Source organism: Salmo trutta, chromosome 28 (genome assembly GCF_901001165.1).
Source record: "Salmo trutta chromosome 28, fSalTru1.1, whole genome shotgun sequence".
Lineage (NCBI taxonomy): Eukaryota > Metazoa > Chordata > Actinopteri > Salmoniformes > Salmonidae > Salmo > Salmo trutta.
The window spans coordinates 11,594,333-11,615,631 of NC_042984.1; the positions used below are offsets into that span (position 1 = coordinate 11,594,333).

The 21,299-nt window shown below is 43.8% G+C and overlaps 1 protein-coding gene across 18 annotated transcripts in view; it reads left to right on the forward strand.

Annotated features, from left to right (window-relative positions):
• The window catches only part of LOC115165470 (E3 ubiquitin-protein ligase HUWE1), an 85,756-nt gene that overhangs the window by 36,339 nt on the left and 28,118 nt on the right, over positions 1-21,299 (forward strand). For 15 of the 18 annotated variants that reach the window (XM_029718607.1, XM_029718624.1, XM_029718616.1 and 12 more), the window contains 11 exons: positions 2,506-2,656; positions 4,413-4,674; positions 7,869-8,049; positions 8,236-8,431; positions 8,703-8,870; positions 9,535-9,677; positions 9,940-10,048; positions 10,268-10,491; positions 14,903-15,114; positions 15,550-15,732; positions 17,592-17,758. In XM_029718607.1, coding sequence (XP_029574467.1) covers positions 2,506-2,656; positions 4,413-4,674; positions 7,869-8,049; positions 8,236-8,431; positions 8,703-8,870; positions 9,535-9,677; positions 9,940-10,048; positions 10,268-10,491; positions 14,903-15,114; positions 15,550-15,732; positions 17,592-17,758 — 1,996 coding nt within the window. The remainder of the gene's footprint in view (positions 1-2,505; positions 2,657-4,412; positions 4,675-7,868; positions 8,050-8,235; positions 8,432-8,702; positions 8,871-9,534; positions 9,678-9,939; positions 10,049-10,267; positions 10,492-14,902; positions 15,115-15,549; positions 15,733-17,591; positions 17,759-21,299) is intronic. The other 3 variants (XM_029718622.1, XM_029718625.1, XM_029718614.1) reach the window with 2 other exon arrangements.

Here is a 21,299-nt window from a genome sequence, read left to right on the forward strand (position 1 = left end):
TGTTAGGTTACAGCCTTATTTTTTCCCCTCATCAATCTGCACACAATACCCCATAAAGACAAAGCAAAAACAGGTTTACACATTTTTGCTAATTTATTAAAGATTAAAACAGATCACATTTACATAAGTATTCAAACCCTTTACTCAGTACTTTGTTGAAGCACCTTTGGCAGCGATTACAGCCTCAAGTCTTGGGTATGATGCTACAAGCTTGGCAAACCTGTATTTGGGGAGTTTCTCCCATTCTTCTCTGCAGATCTCTCAAGCTCTGTCAGGTTGGATGAGGAGGGTTGCTGCACAGATATTTTCAGGTCTCTCCAGAGATGTTCAAGTCCGGGCTCTTGCTGGGCCACACAAGGAGAGTCAAAGACTTGTCCCGAAGCCACTCCTGCATTGTCTTAGCTGTGTGCTTAGGGTTGTTGTTCTGTTGGAAGGTGAACCTTCGCCCCAGTCTGAGGTCCTGAGCAGTTGGAGCAGGTTTTCATCAAGGATCTCTCTGTACTTTGCTCCGTTCATCTTTGCCTCAATCCTGACTAGTCTCCCAGTCCCTGCTGCTGAAAAACATCCCAACAACATGATGCTGCCACCACCATGCTTCACCGTAGGGATGGTGCCAGGTTCCCTCCAGACATGACGCTTGGTATTCAGGCCAAAGCATTCAATATTGGTTTCATAAGACCAGAGAATCTTGTTTCTTATGGTCTGAGAGTCTTTAGGTGTCTTTTGGCAAACTCCAAGCGGGCTGTTATGTGCCTTTTACTGAGGAGTGGCTTCCGTCAGGCCACTCTACCATAACGGCATGATTGGATTGTTGTCTTTCTGGAAGGTTCTCCCATCTCATCATAGGAACTCTAGATCTCTGTCAGAGTGACCATCGGGTTCTTAGTCACCTCCCTGTCCAAGGCCCTTTTCACCCCCCTGCTCAGTTTGGCCAGGCGGCCAGCTCTTGGAAGAGTCTTGGTGGTTCCAAATTTCTTCCATTTAAGAATGATGGAGGGTGCTGTGTTCTTGGGGACCGTCAATGCTGCAGACATTTTTTGGTACCCCTCCCTAGATCTGTGCCTCGACACAATCCTCTCTCAGAGCTCTACGGACAACTCCAACCTCATGGCTTCTGCTCTGACATGCACTGTCAACTGGGACCTGATATTGACAGGTGTGTGCTTTTTCAAATCATGTCCAATCTATTTAATTTACCACAGGTGGACTCCAATCAAGTTGTAGAAACATCTCAAGGAGGATCAATAGAAACAGGATGCACCTGAGCTCAATTTCGAGACTCATAGCAAAGGGTCTGAATACCTATGTAGATAAGGTATTAATTATTATTTTTGTATTATATACATTTGAAAAAATGTCAACTGGTTTTCGCTTTGTCATAATGGGGTATTGTGTGCAAATTGCTGAGGATTTATTTTGTATTTAATCAATTTTAGAATAAGTCTGTAACATAACAAAATGCACTGTACACACTCACTAACTCAATGGCCAGTTTATTAGGTACACCCATCTAGTACTGGGTCGGACCACCGTTTGCCTCCCAGAACAGCCTGACTTGTTCGGGGCATGGATTCTACAAGGATTCCACTGGGATATTGGTCCATGCTGACGCGATGGCATCACACAGTTGCTGTCGATTGGATGGTGGTACATCACCTCCACCAGCCTGTACCGTTGACACCAGGCAGGATTGTGCCATGGACTCATGCTGCTTACACCAAATCCTGACTCTGCCATCAGCATGACTCAAAAGGAACTAGGGTTCGTCAGACCAGGCAATGTTTTTCTAGTCCTCAATTGTCCATTGTTAGTGATCGTGTGCCCACTGGAGCTGCTTCTTAGCTGATCGGAGTGGAACCCGTTGGGGTTGTCTGCACACCACCGTTGTACTGTGCCATTATTTGTCTGTTTGTGGCCCGCCAGTTAGCTTGCTCGATTCTTGCCATTCTCCTTCAACCTCTCATCAATAAGTTGTTTTCGTCCACAGGACTGCCTCTGACTGGATGTTTTTTTGTTTGTGGCACCATTCTTGGGAAACCCTAGACACTGTTGTGCGTGAAAATCCCACAGCCCGGAGGTTTCTGAGATACTGGATCCGGCGTGCCTGGCACCGACGATCATGGCACGCGCCAAGTCTTTTAGGTCACTTGTTTTGCGCATTGTGATGTTCAATCGAACAGTAACTGAATGCCTCTGTCTGCCTGCTTTATGTAGCAAGCCACGGCCACGTAGGAGCGATCCATTCTGGTGAAAGTAGTGGTGTACCTAATAAGCTCGCCGGTGAGTGTGGGTGGGGAGCCTCTTCTATACAGAGACCACTCAAACAAAGGAGCAGAGTCGACAGTGGATTTTTTTTTTTTTATTAGACTTAGGAATACTTTAATAAATCCTGGTGTTAATAGCATGCTCAATGGAGAGTATTCATTGAAAGTGCTTATCAGTCCAGTTATGGGCATAATTTGGGTCTGGGAAACCATTGACTTGTATATCTTTGTTCTATTCCAGGTGAATGAGGAGACTGGTAACCGTCGTCCAGTGATGCTGACGGTCCAGAGAGTGCCTCGCATTCTTAAACCTGCCAAAACTGGCAGCATGATGGACTCTGAGAGGGAGGAGGGGGACAGGGCCAAGGCAGAGGAGACACAGACAGACCCAAGTAATAACTGGATAGGAGCTACTGTTCTAGTATAGCCTCGAACAGATACCTGAGACTGATGAGGGGGACATGGGCAAGCCATAGGGTAGAGAGACCCAGATAATGGACCTACTGCCTTCCACAGTGCCTTCAGAAATTATTCACACCCCTTGACTTTTTCCACATTTTGATGTTACAGCCTGAATTTAAATTAAGATGTTTGTCACTGGCCTACACACAATACCTCATATCAGTGGAATTATGTTTTTACAAGTTAATGAAAAGCTGAAGTGTCACGGCACTAAGTATTCAATCCCTTTATGGCCTAAATTAGTTCAGGAGGAAAAAATGGGCTTAAGTCACATGATGGGTTGCATGGACTCACTCTGAATTTGTTTTACATTATTTTTGAATGATTACCATATCTCTGTACCCCACACATACAATTATCTGTAAGGTCCTTCAGTCGAGCCATCAATTTCAAACACAGATTCAACCACGAAGACCAGGGAGGTTTTCCAATGCCTCACAAAGAAGGGAAACTATTGGTAGATGGGTATCAATAAAAAAAGCAGACATTGAATATCCCTTTGAGCATGGTGAAGTTATTAATTACATTTTAGATGCGGTCAATATACCCAGTCACTATAAAGATGCAGGTGTCCTTCCTAACTCCGTTGCCGGAGAGGAAGGAAACTGCTCAGGGATTTCACCATGAGGCCAATGGTGATTTTAAAACAGTTACAGAGATTAATGGCTGTGAGAAAACTGAGGATGTATCAACAACATTGTTGTTACTCCACAATACCAACCTAAATTAGAGTGAAAAAGGAAGCCTGTACAGAATAAAAAATATTGCAAAACATGTTTTTTATTTGCAATTAGGCACTAAACTGCCAGAAAATGTGGCAAAGAAATGTACTGTATGTTTTGAATATGAATATGTTTGGGGCAAACAGATCACGGAGTACCACTTTTAAAAAATATTTTCAAGCACGGTGGTAGCTGCATCATGTTATGGATGTGCTCGTCATCGGCAAGGACTAGGGAGTTTTTATATTTATAAAAATAAATGTAATAGTGCTGAGCACTGGAAAAATACAAATGTCTGCTTTCCAACAGGCACTGGAAGACAAATGTACCTTTTTCAGCAGAACAATAACCTAAAACACAAGGCCAAATATAACCTGGAGTTGCTTACTGAGATGACATTGAATGTTCCTGAGTGGCCTAGTTACAGTTTTGACTTAAATCAGCATGAAAATCTATGGCAAGACTTGAAAATTGCTCTCTAGCAATGATCAACAACCAACTTGACAGAGCTTGAAGAGTTGAAAAAGAATGAGCAAATATTGTACAATCCAGGTGTGCAAAGCTTAGACTTACCCAAAAAGAGTCATAGCTGTAATTTCTGTCAAGGGTGATTCTAACGTGTTGAATACTTTTGTAACAACATATATTAGTGTTTTATTTTTTGGTTCAAATTTTTCTTCCTCTTTGACAGAGTATTTTGTGTAGATCGAAAAAAGATTTGAATCCATTTTAATCCCAATTTGTAACAACAAAATGTAGAAAGGGTGTGAATACTTCCTGAAGGCGCTGTAGATTTATAACTTTGGAAGAAATGTGCGCAACTCCAGTGTTTAAGTAAAGTGTGAAGTGTACCTTTTATTAGACATTGCTATTGTCACAAAGCACACTTTGTTTAGATGAAAAATGTATGTATATTGTTACTTTAGTTGTATACCATAGTCAAATCCTCCCCTCTCTCTTTCAGACTCTGCCCCAGTAGCCGTGGAGATGAGTGCTCCTAAAGATGACAACACTACCCCTCAACTAAAAGAGTCCTTCTCTGGTCCCTCTGCTCCTCCTGCCCCCCCTCCCGCAGCCCCCCTGGACCCCACGTCTGAACGCACCGGGCTAGGAGGAGCCATCGTGGTGCAGGGCCTGACAGAGGACATGACCACGGTGCTCATCAGAGCCTGTGTATCCATGATCAGTGTCCCCGTGGACCCAGACACCCTCCACGCCACACTAAGGTTCCTACTTTTATTTTGTTCTCTTAAGTCTTGAACCTTATTTAAATGCAGTGTTTTCCATTAGTGTCGCCTAATCAGCGTGTTAGTCAAATTTTCAGCCAACTACTTTGTCCACTTCATAATCATATTAACTAGGCTACTTTTCATTTAAGTTTCTGTCGAGCCCTCTCTCGCTGGAAGGAACAATATGCATCTTCTAGCAATCTATTGATAGGATAGGTGCTGACCTGAGGTGCTGACCTGTTGCACCCTCAACAACCACTGTGATTATTATTTGACCCTGCTAGTCATCTATGAACATTTGAACATCTTGGCCATGTTCTGTTATAATCTCCACCCGGCACAGCCAGAAGAAGACTGGCCACCCCTCAGAGCCTGGTTCCTCTCTAGGTTTCTTCCTACGTTCTGGGCTTTCTAGGGAGTTTTTCCTAGCCACCGTGCTTCTATACCTGCATTGCTTGCTGTTTGAGGTTTTAGGCTGGGTTTCTGTACAGCACTTTGAGAGATCAGCTGATGTAAGAAGGGCTTTATAAATACATTTGATTTGATAGGTGCCTGTCAGTCACAAAGCGAGCGATGACAGAGAAACGCAGTCTGGTGTCTGTCCTGCCTGCCAGTGCAATTTGTGTGCACTATTTGTTTGCAGTCAAATTTCTTTACATGGAGGGAGTGGGGATTTGCATGTCCGATGTAATATAAGTGGTTGACAATGAGTCCTAAATCCACAACTTGGCCAAATTTGTTTTTTAGAACATTCCATTTATTTTCTTTCTGGTGTTTCACATAGCCAGCCACGTGGAGTTGTTATACATAATAGGCTGTTTACTGGGCTTTGATTGACAGCTGAACAGCAAGTGTTGACCAACTTGTAAAAGGTGTAGAACTGATTGAATTAACTCCATCTTCTATATCCCTTTGCCATTCATAAATCATACAATGTGGTTATATGAACATGGAATCACATCTGGACAAGGAAACCAAAGGATTTCCTAGGTTTCCTTTCCTAGGATGTTGGAACTTGCCAGACAGTGACGCTGAAGTGAGTGAGTCTCGTCAGTCAGTGTAGGCTACCAAATCGTATCGGTGAGAGAGCCATTAATTTGGTTTCCTAATTTGCTACTAGTATGCCTATGGCATTTTGCCGATTATCTACAGATACATTTATGAAAACATTAGATGAAGATGGTGAATCATCACTGCAGGAAGAATAGGTAGTGGAGAGCCTCATTCTGGTCCAAATATGATGATTAGGCCCCTAATGGTATCTAGGCATTAAAGCGGAATTCAACTCTGTAAAAAGATGTATAGACCTTAGTATGGAATCAACTAAATGTATACATTTGCCCAAGTTTATCATAAGACATGAACTGAATGCATCAGTTATTCGTATTTCCTGCAACTTTCTGAAGAGGCAACACAAATGCCCCTTGTCTGTGTACGCGGTGTGTGCGTCTACCTCTGTGTAGCCGTTAGCCATGATGCTCATGAAAAGCCTTCTTATAGTTGGAAAGGCTTTCCCAAAAACCTTCTCAATTAAACTTTAACTACAAAGTAGCCTATGCTTACCTGTCAGAATGATATCATAATTATTTTCATCAATCCAGTGGGTATTTGTTTTGCCAACTCTCCCATCACGTGTGCTAGAAAAACACAGCTAAACAACAGCCTCTTGCTAGGTGCACACTGGGATTAAAGGGGAACTACACCCAAAAATCAACATTTATTCAGATTTTTCCCAGACCTCAAAAGTGGTTTCCTGATTTGGTTTAAGCATTGTTGTGGATTTGGAACTAGGCTTGGGCAGTATACCATATACAGGAGTATTTGGAAATTGCCAAAGGATGGTTTTTCAATACTGTCATTATTGTTTATACTTTGTTTGGTGATCTATTTTTATACATTTGGATATTTGTAGCTACTTTTTATGGAAATACCTGCAGTAAACTTGTGCATTACGTTAGGAGATGAGGAATATTGAGTTAATTTAAATGTTTAATTACTAACCTTACTGGTAGTCCCCAGTCACGTGGCCTTTACAAGCACACAACAATGAGAGATCGGAGCCTTGTTGTGGAGTAGTATGGAATCCACAACTAAATGTTTGCCAGCTAGATATCTTAACTTAACTGTCTAAAATGTGCTAAATGCTCTGCAGTTGTGCATTTGATTATCTAATTTATTAGCTTGTTACCTAAGTGGTTACCATCTTCCATAATCAAGTTTCCCATGGTAACAGCGGAGAATCCCCTCCTAGATCAAGAGCCTTGCAGTCTAATATTTATTTTGTGCATGCAGCTAACTGTGAGTAGTGTTTTTGAGCTACTTCTATAACTCTGAGCTGGGATCAGTCCTGCAAATAATTTAGGTCAGAGATTGTATAATAACATGCTCGCAATGCGCTCGTTAGCATTCTCTATAGGATTTTACATATATTTGTTAGCATTGCTAACCTACAGATTACAAAGGCTCAGTGGGGGTTGAAAATAGCAGTCCTGTTCAGTGCCGGTATTACCAAATATCCCGGTATGACCGTATGGATACTTCTCAAGCCAACTTAGAACATCCAATGTTGTGGGAATTGATTTCTTGCAAATAAAACTGTAAATAAGACTTCAATCTTGAAGATTAATTGTAAAAAAAAAAAAAAATGTATTTTTAAAAGTAATGTTATTTTACATAGAAAATAGTCCTGATCATATACTGTAGGTCTAGACCATATCCAAAATAACTAACACCTTGTTCTTACATTATCAGTGATTTCAATTATAAAGTCATCTCTTTCTACATAATACCACAACTACATTTTCCAGGTATTCAATCATTTTGCTGTGAATTTCGGATGGAATCAAGGCATTAGAATGTGCTCGATGCCACAAATGGAGCTCCTTAGGCAAAATATTTTGAACCCAGGGGGCCAGACCCACCCGGCCCAGGTCATGCTGGCTGTCTACTTTTTCTATTTTACTACTCTAAGTACTTGTTGCACACTGAAAAGGGTCATGAAAAGTGCTGTACAAATCAAATGTAGTAGTTTTATTTTACTGATCCGTAATGGGAAATTGGTTTGCGTCAGTCATAAAATGGCACCCTTTGAATCACAACTGCGAAACGTAACATAAAATACATCTATATATAAATTGCACCGGAAGAACTGGCATCAATTGGACTGTGTGTAATTTATAATTATTCTTCAGGCTGTGCCTGCGCCTGACGAGAACCCACCACTACGCCATGATGTTTGCTGAGCTGAAGAGTACCAGGATGATCTTGGGGCTGACGCAGGGGTCGGGCTTCAACGGCTTCACGCCGCTCGTCACCCTGCTGTTCAGACACATCATCGAGGACCCCGCCACGCTACGCCACACCATGGAGAAGGTACTGGAACACTTTGACCTATTTGAACTATTTGGTATTATTTTCAGTTTTCTGATCAGTGCAGCTGAAGGCAAGGAGAAACTGAGAGGAATGAACTTCAGACTGTTGAGAAACCCCCAGTCAGTGTTAAAATGTAGTGCACTATAGCCATTTGTAATTTGCACTTAGTGTCTGTCTGACCTCTAGGTGGTGCGGTCAGCAGTGACCAGTGGGGCGGGCAGCACCACGTCAGGTGTGGTATCAGGCTCTCTGGGCTCCAGAGAGATTAACTACATCCTGCGCGTTCTGGGCCCGGCTGCCTGCCGGAACCCAGACTGCTTCGCAGACACGGCCAACAGCTGCGTCCGCATCGCCCTACCTGCACCCCGCGGAGCTGGTACGGGTATGTTAAAATACTCTGGTAGGAGTCTGGATAGTTGAATGTCCACAGGTCTATCTGGTTCGAAGGACCATGCAAAACAGTGTGGTGTGGTGACCAAATCTTTTTAAAACTACTTCTGAATACATCTTGGACATCTCAGACAGACCTGTGGCCAGTCAACTAGCCGCTTGCACTTATAGCTCTCAGCTAGTGCCCCTATTTCACAGTGTGACTTAATGTGACAGTGTGTGTGGTTGCTGTAAGTGTTGACATCTTTTCTCACTCTGCTCAGCGTCAGATGATGAGTTTGAGAACCTGCGTATCAAGGGGCCCAACGCGGTGCAGCTGGTGAAGACCACCCCCCTCAAGCTGTCTCCGCTGCCCCCCATCCCTGACACCATCAAAGAGGTCATCTATGACATGCTCAACGCCCTGGCTGCCTACCACGCACCTGAAGAGGGTAAGCCCCTCACAAGCACCCTATCCCAATTTGTGTTTCCTCGATACCTTGCGTCCTATGTCCTCACCTCCTTCACTATATTGAACAAGGTCCAAGGTCCTTCCCCTCGGTTCTTAATCTCCAGTGCATTAGGAGAAAGAGGGGAGAGTGGATGTGAGGAATGAAAATACATCAATGAATTCAGACAGCAAGCCGTACACTGAGTGTATAAAACATTAAGAACACCTTCCTAATATTGAGTTGCATCCCCCCTGCCCTCAGAACAGCTTGTCAAGTTGGCTTATTGTCCTTTGGTTGGTGGACCGTTCTTGATACACATGGGAAACTGCTGGGCGTGAAAAACACAGCAGCGTTGCAGTTCTTGCCACAAACCAGTGCTTCTGCAACCTACCTCCATACCCTGTTCAAATGCACTTAAAGCTTCCGCCTTGCCCATTCACCCTCTGAATGACACACACGCACTATCCATGTCTAAATTGTCTCAAGGCTTAAAAATCCTTCTTTAACCTGTCTCCTCCCCTTCATCTAGACTGATTGAAGTGGATTTAACAAGTGACATCAATAAGAGATCATAGCTTTCACCTGGTCGGTCTAGGTGATGGAAGCAGCGGGTGTTCCTACTACACGTGTGTAAAGTGAAAGGTTCTGTGGGTCTCTTGTGTAGCTGAGCGTCCAGAGGAGCCTGCTGTGGCGGTGCCCGGGGGGCAGGACCTGTGTCAGATCCTCCAGGATGATGATGTCTACCAGCAGTACAGACTCACCAGACAGGGCAGTGACTTCGACTCACAGTCCGCTTTTCACATCAACGTAAGTGTCACATCTGGCTGGCTGTTTGAGAGTCCTGGCCATGGTCCTGTTTCAGTAGTGGATACACGTTTTGCAACAGAAAACAGAAGATGTGTTCTTATTGGAAGTGTAGGTTATACCTCTGTTTCAAAATGTTTTCCCACTGACTGAACAGGCCCCAAGAGTGAGTTATCAATGGAAACGTATATGTATGTTTTGAAAACTGCTGTATTAGTCTAGATATTGTAAGTAATATTTTCTCTATCTCCCCTCGCTCTCTCAGGCCCAGGTGTTTACTGCAGATGGTGCTGTGGCTGACTCCTCTCAGTCTGGCACGCCCCAGGGAGAAGGTGAGGCACTCCCTCCCTGCTCTTCACCTCCAGCCTCTACTGGTATTGACTGCATTTACATCCTTACACTTCTTCCTTTAGTTTGATTACATTTTAGGATGAAAATATACAATATAGTGTGTTTACACAAACTGAATGAAAAATGATTTTGGCACGAGTGCATCCTTAAAAATGTGTTCTAACAACCTCTCTACCCCCACTTGATACCAACTCCTCTCTTCTCTTTCCCCTCTGTCCATTTCCCTCATCTCCTCTCCCCAGCCTCTACTCCAGAGGAGATGCGTGAGGAGAAGAAGGAGGTGGAGGGTGAGAACGGAGCCAGCTCAGAGGAGGGTAAGGGGGCCAAGGCTAAGGCCTCCAAACCTCTGATGCCCACCTCAACCATCCTGCGTCTCCTGGCAGAGCTGGTCAGGTCCTATGTGGGCATAGCCACCCTCATAGCATCCTACTGCTACACGGCCGGACAGTCTGAGCTCATCAAGGAGGTGGGTTGGTTCGCCTGGACAAAACTTCAATTATTCAAAGTCTATTTGTATTGAGATTTTTACTACTGTAATACATTTAACATTAAGAACCCAAAGGGATCAAAGCTTGAAGTTTCCCCAACTCAGTCCTCGGGACCCCCAGAGGTGCACGTTTTGTTTTTTTACCCAACACTACACAGCTGATTCAAATGATTGAAGCTGGATGATTAGGTCATTATTTGAATCAGCTGTGTAGTGCAAGGGCAAAAACCAAAACGTGCACCCGTTGGGATCCCGATGCTCGAGTTAAGGAAACCCTGCTTTCAGTACTTGAAAATGCGTTGACAAACTCCTGTTCAACTCTTCCTATCCCTGTGTTGCCGTAGCCTTTACTTGAACACAAAACAGAATGCAAATTCACATGAGTACCACAATGCCTACTCCCCCCATGCTCTACCAAGGTTTTCCATCACATTTTGATCTTCCACAGTAGCTATGTTGGTCCATTGTACTTCAAACAACTTGTGTAGGCAGGTTGATTGTGGATTCAAACCTTCTCAAATAGCCTAATTCAAACTCTTAGCAGAGGTGCTCCCACAATAATGTGAGTTTGTACTGCATACAATGTAAAGTGTTGGATTTTTCACACACCAAAAGCTTTGCTTTTATACTTTTTGTCTTGTGGTGATGTGGTTTCTGCCTGTATTTCCTTAAACCTTTATTTTGGCAATACATGTCAATATTTCATAACATGTTTTTTTGGTCCGTAGGTGTCCAACATAACAGCAGGTGGTGGTGTTGTACACAGTCACTCATATAGATATATAGGTCTTTACAGCCTGTCTGCATTCCTGTTTTCTCTCATCATTAGCTTACCTGTGTAATGCTGACATAAGCTCAGAACCACTTGTTTTATCGATTGCTGTGCTCTGCTAAATGTATATTTAGTCTGTTTGTATTTCTATTTGTAATAGATTGACGCTATAATACATTTACTCTAGGCCTGTATCTAAAAATACATACAGCCTAATGAGACATGCATGCATACATACCGTAATTTCCGGACTATTAAGCGCACCTGAATATAAGCCGCACCCATTGAATTTAAACAAATATATTATTTTGAACATAAATAAGCTGCCCATGTCTATAAGCCGCAGGTGCCTACCGGTACATTGAAACAAATGAACTTTACACAGGCTTTAACGAAACACGGCTTGTAACAAAAAAAATAAAATTTGCAGTAAGCTTTAGTTGTCTTTTTGCACTGAGTCAATTCCTCACGCTGCTGTTTCCAACGTCTTATCACCGACTCATTAAGACCAAGCTCCCGTGCAGCAGCTCTATTTCCTTTTCCAACAGCCAGATCAATCACCTTCAACTTGAAAGCTGCATCATATGCATTTCTCTGTGTCTTTGCCATGATGAGGGTGACAAAATGACTACCGTAATCAGAATGATGGGAAGTTTGAGAGCGCTCGATTTAATCTAAACAGTAAACAAAAAAGTTGTTTGACCTTAACCCGTTCGGCAATTTCATTGGTCTAATGAAAGCTTCATGCCGCCAAAAAACTGAGCACGTCACAGAATGTGTTTTTAAAAAAAAATAAAAAATATTTGAAAGCGGGAAAAATCCATATATTAGCCGCGTCATTGTTTAAGCCGCAAGGTTCAAAGCCTGGGGAAAAAAGTTTCGGCTTATAGTCAGGAATTTACGGTACTGTTAATTCGGAAAGTGTTCAGACCCCTACACTTTCTCCACATTTTGTTACGTTACAGCCTTATTCTAACATTGATTAGGTAAACAAACAATTGAATCTCCACACAATACCCCATAATGACAAAGGAAACACAGGTTTCTAGATCTTTGTTAAAATGTAAAAAATTAAATTAAAAAACGGATCACATTTACATAAGTATTCAGACCCTTTACTTAGTACTTTGTTGAAGCAGTGATTACAGCCTCGAGTCTTCTTGGGTATGACGCTACAAGCTTGGCACCTGTATTTGGGAAGTTTCTCCTATTCTTCTCTGCAGATCCTCTCAAGCTCTGTCAGGTTGAATGGGGAGCATCGCTGCACAGTTATTTTCAGGTCTCTCCAGAGGTGTTAGATCAGGTTCAAGTCTGGGCTTTGGCTGGGTCGCTCAAGGACATTCAGAGACTTGTCCCGAAACTACTCCTACGTTGTCTTGGCTGTGTGCTTAGGGTCGTTGTCCTGTTGGAAGATGAACCGTCGCCCCAGTCTGAGGTCCTGAGCTCTCTGGGGCAGGTTTTCAACACACATCTCTCTGTACTTTGCTCCGTTCATCTTTCCCTCGGTCCTGACTAGTCTCCCAGTCCCTGCAGCTGAAAAACATCCCCACAGCATGATGCTGCCACCACCATGCTTCACCATAGGGATGGTGCCAGGTTTCCTCCAGACGTGACTTGTGATATTCAGGCTGAGGAGTTTTATCTTGGTTTCAGCAGACCAGTGAATCTTGTTTCTCATGGAGTCTTTAGGTGCCTTTTGGCTATCTGACCAAAAAGGAGAGTGATGGAGTGCTGCATCAGATGGCCTGGCCTCCACAATCACCTGACCTAAACCCAATTTGAGATGGTTTGGGATGAGTTGGACCACAGAGTGAAGGAAAAGCAGCCAATAAGTGCTCAGCATATGTGGGAACTCCTTCAAGACTGTTGGAATAGCATTCCAGGTGCAACTGTTTGAGAGAATGCCAAGAGTGTGCAAAGCTGTCAAGGCAAAGGGGGGTACTTTGAAGAATCTGAAATATAAAATATATTTTGATTGAACACTTTTTTGGTTACTACATGATTCCATATGTTATTTCATAGTTTTGATGTCTTCACTATTATTCTACAATGTAGAAAATGGTAAAGATAAAGAAAAACCCTTGAATGAGTAGGTGTTCTAAAACGTTTGACTGCTACTGTATTTTTATATATTTTTAGTAGCAGGACACTGTGAATAAATCTAATCAGTCACGTGCGCCGAATACAACAGGTGTAGACCTTACAGTGAAATGCTTACTTACTAGCCCCTAACCAACAGTGCAATTTAAAAAAAAAAATACTGATAAAAGTAACAAGTAATTAAAGAGCAGCAGTAAAAAATAACAATATATACAGTTAGTTGAGGTAGTATGTACATGTAGGTAGAGTTATTAAAGTGACTATGCCTAGATGACAACAGAGCATGGGTAGAAGCTGTTTAGAAGCCTCTTGGACCTAGACTTGGCGCTCCGGTACCGCTTGCTGTGTGGTAGCGGGGAGAACAATCTATGACTAGGGGGTGGCTGGAGTCTGACAATTTTCAGGGCCTTCCTCTGACCACTGCCTGGTATAGAGGTCCTGGATGGCGGGAAGCTTGGCCCCAGTGATGTACTGGGCCGTTCAAACTACCCACTGTAATGCCTTGCTGTCGGGGGCTGAGCAGTTGCCATACCAGGCAGTGATGCAACCAGTCAGGATGCTCTCGATGGTGCAGCTGTAGAACCTTTTGAGGATCTGAGGACCCATGCCAAATCTTGCCAAGGACCCATGCCAAATCTCCTGAGGGGGAATAGGTTTTGTGCCCTCTTCACAACTGTCTTGGTGTGCTTGGACCATGTTAGTTTGTTGGTGATGTGGACACCAAGGCACTTGAAGCTCTCAACCTGCTCCACTCAACCCTGTCGATGATTATGGGGGCGTTCTCCTTTGTCTTGATCACGTTGAGGGAGAGGTTGTTGTCCTGGTACCACACGGCCAGGTCTCTGACCTCGTCCCTATGAGGCTGTTTGAGAATGTTTGAATCCTAAGCAACCTGCCTAGTAGTGCTGACTGATTAGTGCTCTTGGAGGTCGCTAAGATGTTAGCGTTGTCAGAAATGCTACAGAAGGTAGAACGTTGTTAGTTCTTAATGGACAGAAATAAGCATGTGAGAGTGATAAATTGTACTTTCATTAACTTTTGCCCCTACAAACCTATTCAATCTGAAAGGTGGCAAGTCTAATTTTCACTTTATGGACCCTGTATTCTCGTTCTTATCTGACACCCAGATAGTGAGCTAGGTCGGGGCAAGACATTGTCTTTTTTCTTCATGCTACTGACCCTGTTAAAAGTCCAGTATGTGGTTCTCGGTAACAGCCCGATGGCCAGGGAGTGTGTACGACATTGGTGTCATGTTGTCTTAGATATAATGGTAGGGAGATGTGAATTTAACATTGAGCTTCAATCAAAGGCTCTTGTTGCGCTGACTGGCTTTATGTATTAGTTTGTCCAATAAGTTCCTCAGTATTGTCCTGACTCTCGTCCTCTCCTGGCCTTTGTGCTGGACCACCCAGGGGTCCAACTCTACTTTTCTCTCTCCCTATGCTGCACCGTTCTATATTTGTTGGGTATAATACTTGTTCTCCTGACTCCCTTTGCTTTCTCTCTCTCTCCCTGCAGGACTGTAGTGTCTTAGCCTTCGTGCTGGACCACCTGCTGCCCCACACCCAGAGCTCTGAGGATAAGGACACCCCTGCCCTGGCACGTCTGTTCCTGGCCAGCTTGGCAGCCGCCGGCACAGGCACCGACGCACAGGTGGCTCTGGTCAACGAGGTGAAGGCCGCACTCAGCCGGGCGCTGGCCATGGCAGAGGGCACGGAGAAACACGCCAGGTGTGTGTGAGAGTATTGGGTGTGTGTGTCAACCTTGCGGCGGTGCGTGCTATGCCACTGCTTATAACGATCAATTAAGTATAACTGTAAGAAATCTAAGACGTGTAAAATAAGTGATATCCAGGTCAGGGCTCTAGCTATGCATTTGGTTTGCTAAGTGACTACAGTAGACAATCAATCCCCTCTTGGATCAAGATCCCTGTAGCCTAAAATTGTTTTGTGCGTACATTTTTTTTATATATCGATATAGTAAATAGTGCCTCTTGTGTACACTTCCGGTAATACCGTTTACCCGGGTATGGTACGACGGTATGAACATCTGTATACAGCCCAACCCTTATAGATATCACTTTTATGTACTGAGTAATATAGCCATCAGAGCCAGTTCATGCTTCAACTTTATTATGCAGTTTATAATAAGATTTCCCCCCCCAGGCTCCAGGCAGTGATGTGTATCATCAGCACCATCATGGAGTCGTGTCCGTCCACCTCTAGCTTCTACAGCACGGCAGCAGCCAAGACGCAGCACAACGGCATGAACAACATCATACGTCTCTTCCTCAAGAAGGGACTGGTTAACGACCTGGCTAGAGTACCACACAGCCTCGACCTGTCCAGGTACACACACCTCTGATGCTCTCAAACCCCCTGCTCACCCTCTCTCGGAGGATTCACAAATAAGAAAAGGTTATTGTTCTCAAACAATTGCAGTGTGCACATGGAGCAGGCTATTCTGTGTTGCGTGTAAAAGTGATCATTTGAAATTAAGACTTAATTGTTAACTTTACTTGTGATAGGCCTACAAACCTTAATATCTTTGAAATCAAAACATATAGGCTGCATGCGAATATATTAATTATTTGAAAGAAGTTACAAAAAAGGCATGTGCTCTGTTCCTTGCTCCTCCCACCGATAGAGAGAGAACATTGCATGGCTGCTTGTGTGGCAAGCAAGTAGGAGTTATCTAATCAATGGAAAATGGAATTAAAATGACAGTATTAAATGTGAAATGAGAAAATTACAACAACCAAAAGCCAACCGGTGGGCTGCTATTTATAATCCGAACGGAGTTGTTGCTTTTAGCTGTATGTTGGGTAGAAGTGAAGTAACGTTATGAGGCTAGCCTCAATTAGCCTAGCTAGCTTGACTAGCTACTCAAGGTTTGGTGCAGTCAAGAAGGGTACTATGTAACTGGATGGGATGATAAATAACTAGGAAAAAGTTAGTCTACTAACGTGACTTAACAGTGCTTGTCGTCTCTGTTTCTATTCCTGCTCCCGTGTCACTCACAGTGGGAAGACACCCTGCACGGCCCCTCCCCTGATCACTAGCACCGTACAGGCGCTGTTGTTCGCTCTCTCCCATTCTCCGTTCTGGTTAATAAAGTACAAATTCAACTGGGTGTTGGACCTGACCAGGTCTCTGTTTTAAAAATGTATTTGTTCATATTGTATCCGGCTGGGAAAGCCCCAGGTCCATTTCGAAACACAACCTCTAACCCCATCACCATTTATCCTCATTCAGATTATTCAAATGCAATCATGAAGTGTTTGTGACTTTCAATTGCATTTATGTCAGAGTGATTTAGATGGACAATAGAGTGCTGAGCAGGGGTTGGAACCAGTTTAGGGAACAGAACCGAAAACCTGGAAAGAAAACATTATTTGAAGAATAGAATCAGGACCGGGAACGGAAGTGAATCTACTATTCCGGAATAGAACCGGTACATTTTTTTCAAAGTCCGGGCATTTTCTTCCAGTCCCACACAAAAAAAGTACCTATGCAAAGCTCTGTCACTCAGTTATTCTAGTGTCTGCTTGCCAATTGAGTCTTTGCCAGTGTGTAGGCTACCAGCCCCTCTCCCGCTCCAGAGCATAGATTACTGTAGCCTACTGACGACGTTACATGCGTGACTCAGAAATGGTTTCTCTTTTTCGATGCTAGATAACTATAGTATCCTTATCACGTTTCCCATTGGATTTATTAACTATAAAAAGGTAAGACGTGATTTTAATTCTTGTGCTGCTCTGCACACATGCTTGTTAGCTCTTGTCCAACGTTAAGTCACCTCTCGGAAGTTCAAAGACATAAAACATTTTTATTTAACCAGTTAAGTCAATTAAGAAAAAAATCTTATTTACAATGATGGCGAGTTGGGTACTGGCAACGTGTCAGTGCCATTCATGTAGGCCTACAGAGCGCAGAATGGGAGGAGATTACCTTGAATCAATGGTCACTTGGAATTTTACTGTCAGTGTGGCGGTCACCACAACAGCCCTAATTATTACATTTATAGTAAGGCATCAGTGAATTCTCCCCCGTGGGTCTTTCTTCCAAAAAAAGTTATAACAAAGCCTGTCTAGCCACAGCTCTCCTCCCTATTGGTCATTGCAGTCTGAAATTTGCATAATTTTCTCAACTTGTCGCTGAATGATTTTTGCATATTTTCTCACCATTGATTTCTTCTCTTATCTCAGTCCTAACATGGCCAACACGGTGAATGCAGCTCTGAAACCCCTGGAGACTCTGTCCCGTATCGTCAACCAGCCCAGCAGCCTGTTTGGAGGGAAGGGGGGATCCAGCAAGAACAAGGCTGAGCATGACACTGTGGGAGCCGCCAGGGACTCAAACAGCAACACACAAGGTACCACAGGGGGTGTGTGTGTGTGTGTGTGTGTGTGTGTGTGTGTGTGTGTGTGTGTGTGTGTGTGTGTGTGTGTGTGTGTGTGTGTATAAACTCAGCAAAAACAGAAAAGTCCCCTTTTCAGGACCCTGTCTTTCAAAGATAATTTTTAAAAATCCAAATAACTTCACAGATCTTCATTGTAAAGGGTTTAAACACTGTTTCCCATGCTTGTTGAATGAACCATAAACAATTAATGAACATGCGGAACAGTAGTTAAGACACTAACAGCTTACAGACGGTAGGCAATTAAGGTCACAGTTATGAAAACTTAGGACACTAAAGAGGCCTTTCTACTGACTCTGAAAAACACCAAAAGAAAGATGCCCAGGGTCCCTGCTCATCTGTGTGATCGTGCCTTAGGCATGCTGCAAGGAGGCATGCAGATGTGGCCAGGGCAATAAATTGCAATGTCCGTACTGTGAGACGCCTAAGACTGCGCTAGAGGGAGACAGGATGGACAGCTGATTGTCCTCGCAGTGGCAGACCACGTGTAACAACAACTGTACAGGATCGGTACATCCGAACATCACACCTGCAGGACAGGTACAGGATGGCAACAACAACTGCATGAGTTACACCAAGAACGCACAATCCACAATCAGTGCTCAGACTGTCCACAATAGGCTGAGAGGCTGGACTGAGGGCTTGTAGGCCTGGTGAAGGCAGGGCCTCACCAGACATCACCGGCAACAACGTTGCCTGTGGGCACAAACCCATCGTCGCTGGACCAGACAGGACTGGCAAAAAGTGCTCTTCACTGACGAGTCGTGGTTTTGTCTCACCAGGTGTGATGGTCGGATTTGCGTTTATCGTCGAAAGAATGAGCATTACACCGAGGCCTGTATTCTGGAGCGGGATCGATTTGGAGGTGGAGGGTTTATGACAGTCTGGGGCTGTGTGTCACAGCATCATCGGACTAAGCTTGTCATTGCAGGCAATCTCAATGCTGTGCGTTACAGGGAAGACCTCCTCCTTCCTCATGTGGTACCCTTCCTGCAGGCTCATCCTGACATGACCCTCTAGCATGACAATGCCACCAGCCATACTGCTTGTTCTGTGCATGATTTCCTGCAAGACAGGAATGTCAGTGTTCTGCCATGGCCAGCGAAGAGCCCGGATCTCAATCCCATTGAGCACGTCTGGGACCTGTTGGATCGGAGTGTGAGGGCTCGAGCCATTCCCCCAGAAATGTCCGGGAACTTGCAGGTGCCTTGGTGGAAGTGTGGGGTAACATCTCACAGCAAAAACTGACAAATCCGGTGCAGTCAATGAGGAGGAGATGCACTGCAGTACTTAATGCAGCTGGTGGCAACACTAGATACTGACTGTTACTTTGGATTTTGACCCCCTTTTGTTCAGGGGCACATTATTCCATTTCTGTTTAGTCACATGTCTGTGGAAACTGTTCAGTTTGTCTAAGTTGTTGAATTTTGTGTAAATATTTGTATGAACATATGTTCGGTTTGCTGAAAATAAACACAGTTAACAGTGAGAGGAAGTTTATTTTTTGCGGAGTTTGTGTGTATTAATATGTATACTGGATAAGTGTGCCTTGAATTCTAAATGGATCACAGACATTGTCACCAGCAAAGCACCATCACACCACATCCTCCATGCTTCACTGTGGGAACCACACATGCGGAGATCATCCGTTCACCTCCTCTGTGTCTCACAGACATGGCGGATGGAACCAAAAATCTCAAATTTGGATTCATCAGAACAAAGGACAGATGTCCTCCGGTCTAATGTCCGTTGCTCGTGTTTCTTCACCCAAGCAAGTCTCTTCTTCTTTTTGTTGTCCTTTAGTAGTGGTTTCTTTGCAGCAATTTGACCATGAAGGCATGATTTCAGGCAGTCTTCTTTGAACAGTTGATATTGATATGTCTGTTACTTGAACTCTGAAGAATTTATTTGGGCTGCAATTTCTGAGGCTGGTAACTCTAACTTATCCTCTGCCGCAGAGGTAACTCTGGGTCTTCCTTTCCTATGACGGTCCTCATGAGAGCCAGTTTCATCATAGTGCTCGATGGTTTTTGGGACTGCACTTGAAGGAACTTTCAAAGTCAATGAAATGTTCTGCATTAACTGACCTTCATGTCTTAAAGTGATTATGGACTGTCATTTTCTCTTTTGCTCTTTCAGCTGTTCATGCCATAATATGGACTTAGCCCTACTTGGTAAAAGACCAGTTGTCACAACACAACTGATTGGCTCAAACGCATTAAGAAGGAAAGAAATACTACAACAACAAAAAACTTGAACAAGGCACACCTGTTAATTGAAATGCATTCCAGGTGACTACCTCGTGAGGCTGATTGAGAGAATGCCAAGAGTGTGCAAAGCTGTCATCAAGGCAAAGGGTGGCTACTTTGAAGAATCTGAAATATAAATAATACTTTGATTTGTTTAACACTTTTGATTACTACGTGCTTCCATTTGTATTATTTCATAGTTCTGATGTCTTCACTATTATTCTACAATGTTGAAACTAGTAAAAAATAAAGAAAAACGAATGAGTAGTTGTATCCATCTTCTGACTGGTACACACTCTACATGGTCAAAAGTATGTGGACACTCCTTCAAATTTGTGGATTTGGCTATATCAGCCATAACTGACAGGTGTATAAAATTGTGCACACCGCCATGCAATCTCCATAGACAAACATTGGTAGTAGAATGGCCTTATTGAAGAGCTCAGTGACTTTCAATGTGGCACTGTCATAGGATGCCAGCTTTCCAACAAGTCAGTTCGTCAAATTTCATCCCTGCTAGAGCTGCCCAGGTCAACTGTAAGTGCTTTTATTGTGAAGTAGGAACATCTAGGAGCACCATAGGCTCAGCCTCAAAGTCGTAGGCCACACAAGCTCACAGAACGGGACCGCTGAGTGCTGTAGCACATAAAAATTATCGGTCCTCGGTTTCAACATTCACTACCGATTTTCCAATCTGCCTCTTGAAGCAATGTCAGCACAAGAACTGTTTGTCTGGAGCTTCATCAAATGGGTCAAAAAAAGGATCCAAACATTTCAAAGGTCCCTGTATGCATGGCACGCAAGGGTACAGAAAGCACCCCCTTCTCCCAAACAGCTAGGCTGCCCACGACAGCTGAAACAGAGCAGTACCTAGCCAATTTCTTTGCCCTCGTTTTTGTCAGTCCCTCAATCTGGAGGCCACTCCCTGCAAGCCTGTGTACATGGCCGAGACTGCCAAATATCAGCACCACCAGCTGGCACCTCCACCCCAGGCTGTCCCAGCATGCCACGAGGGGCTGGTACTGAAGCGGCTTCTCAGCCAAGGCCGGCTCCATGTAGCCGTCCAATGAGCAGCCCACTTCCAAAATGAGCACCTCCCCCTGGCCTCTCCCCACAACAATATCTGGCACACAGGAAAACACAATCATAACACACAATCATAAACCTCAAACCAGCTTCCCCTTACACAAGAATGTTTATGCATGTGTGCTGTTGGTGACATTACTTTTCTTACCTTGCTGGCTATC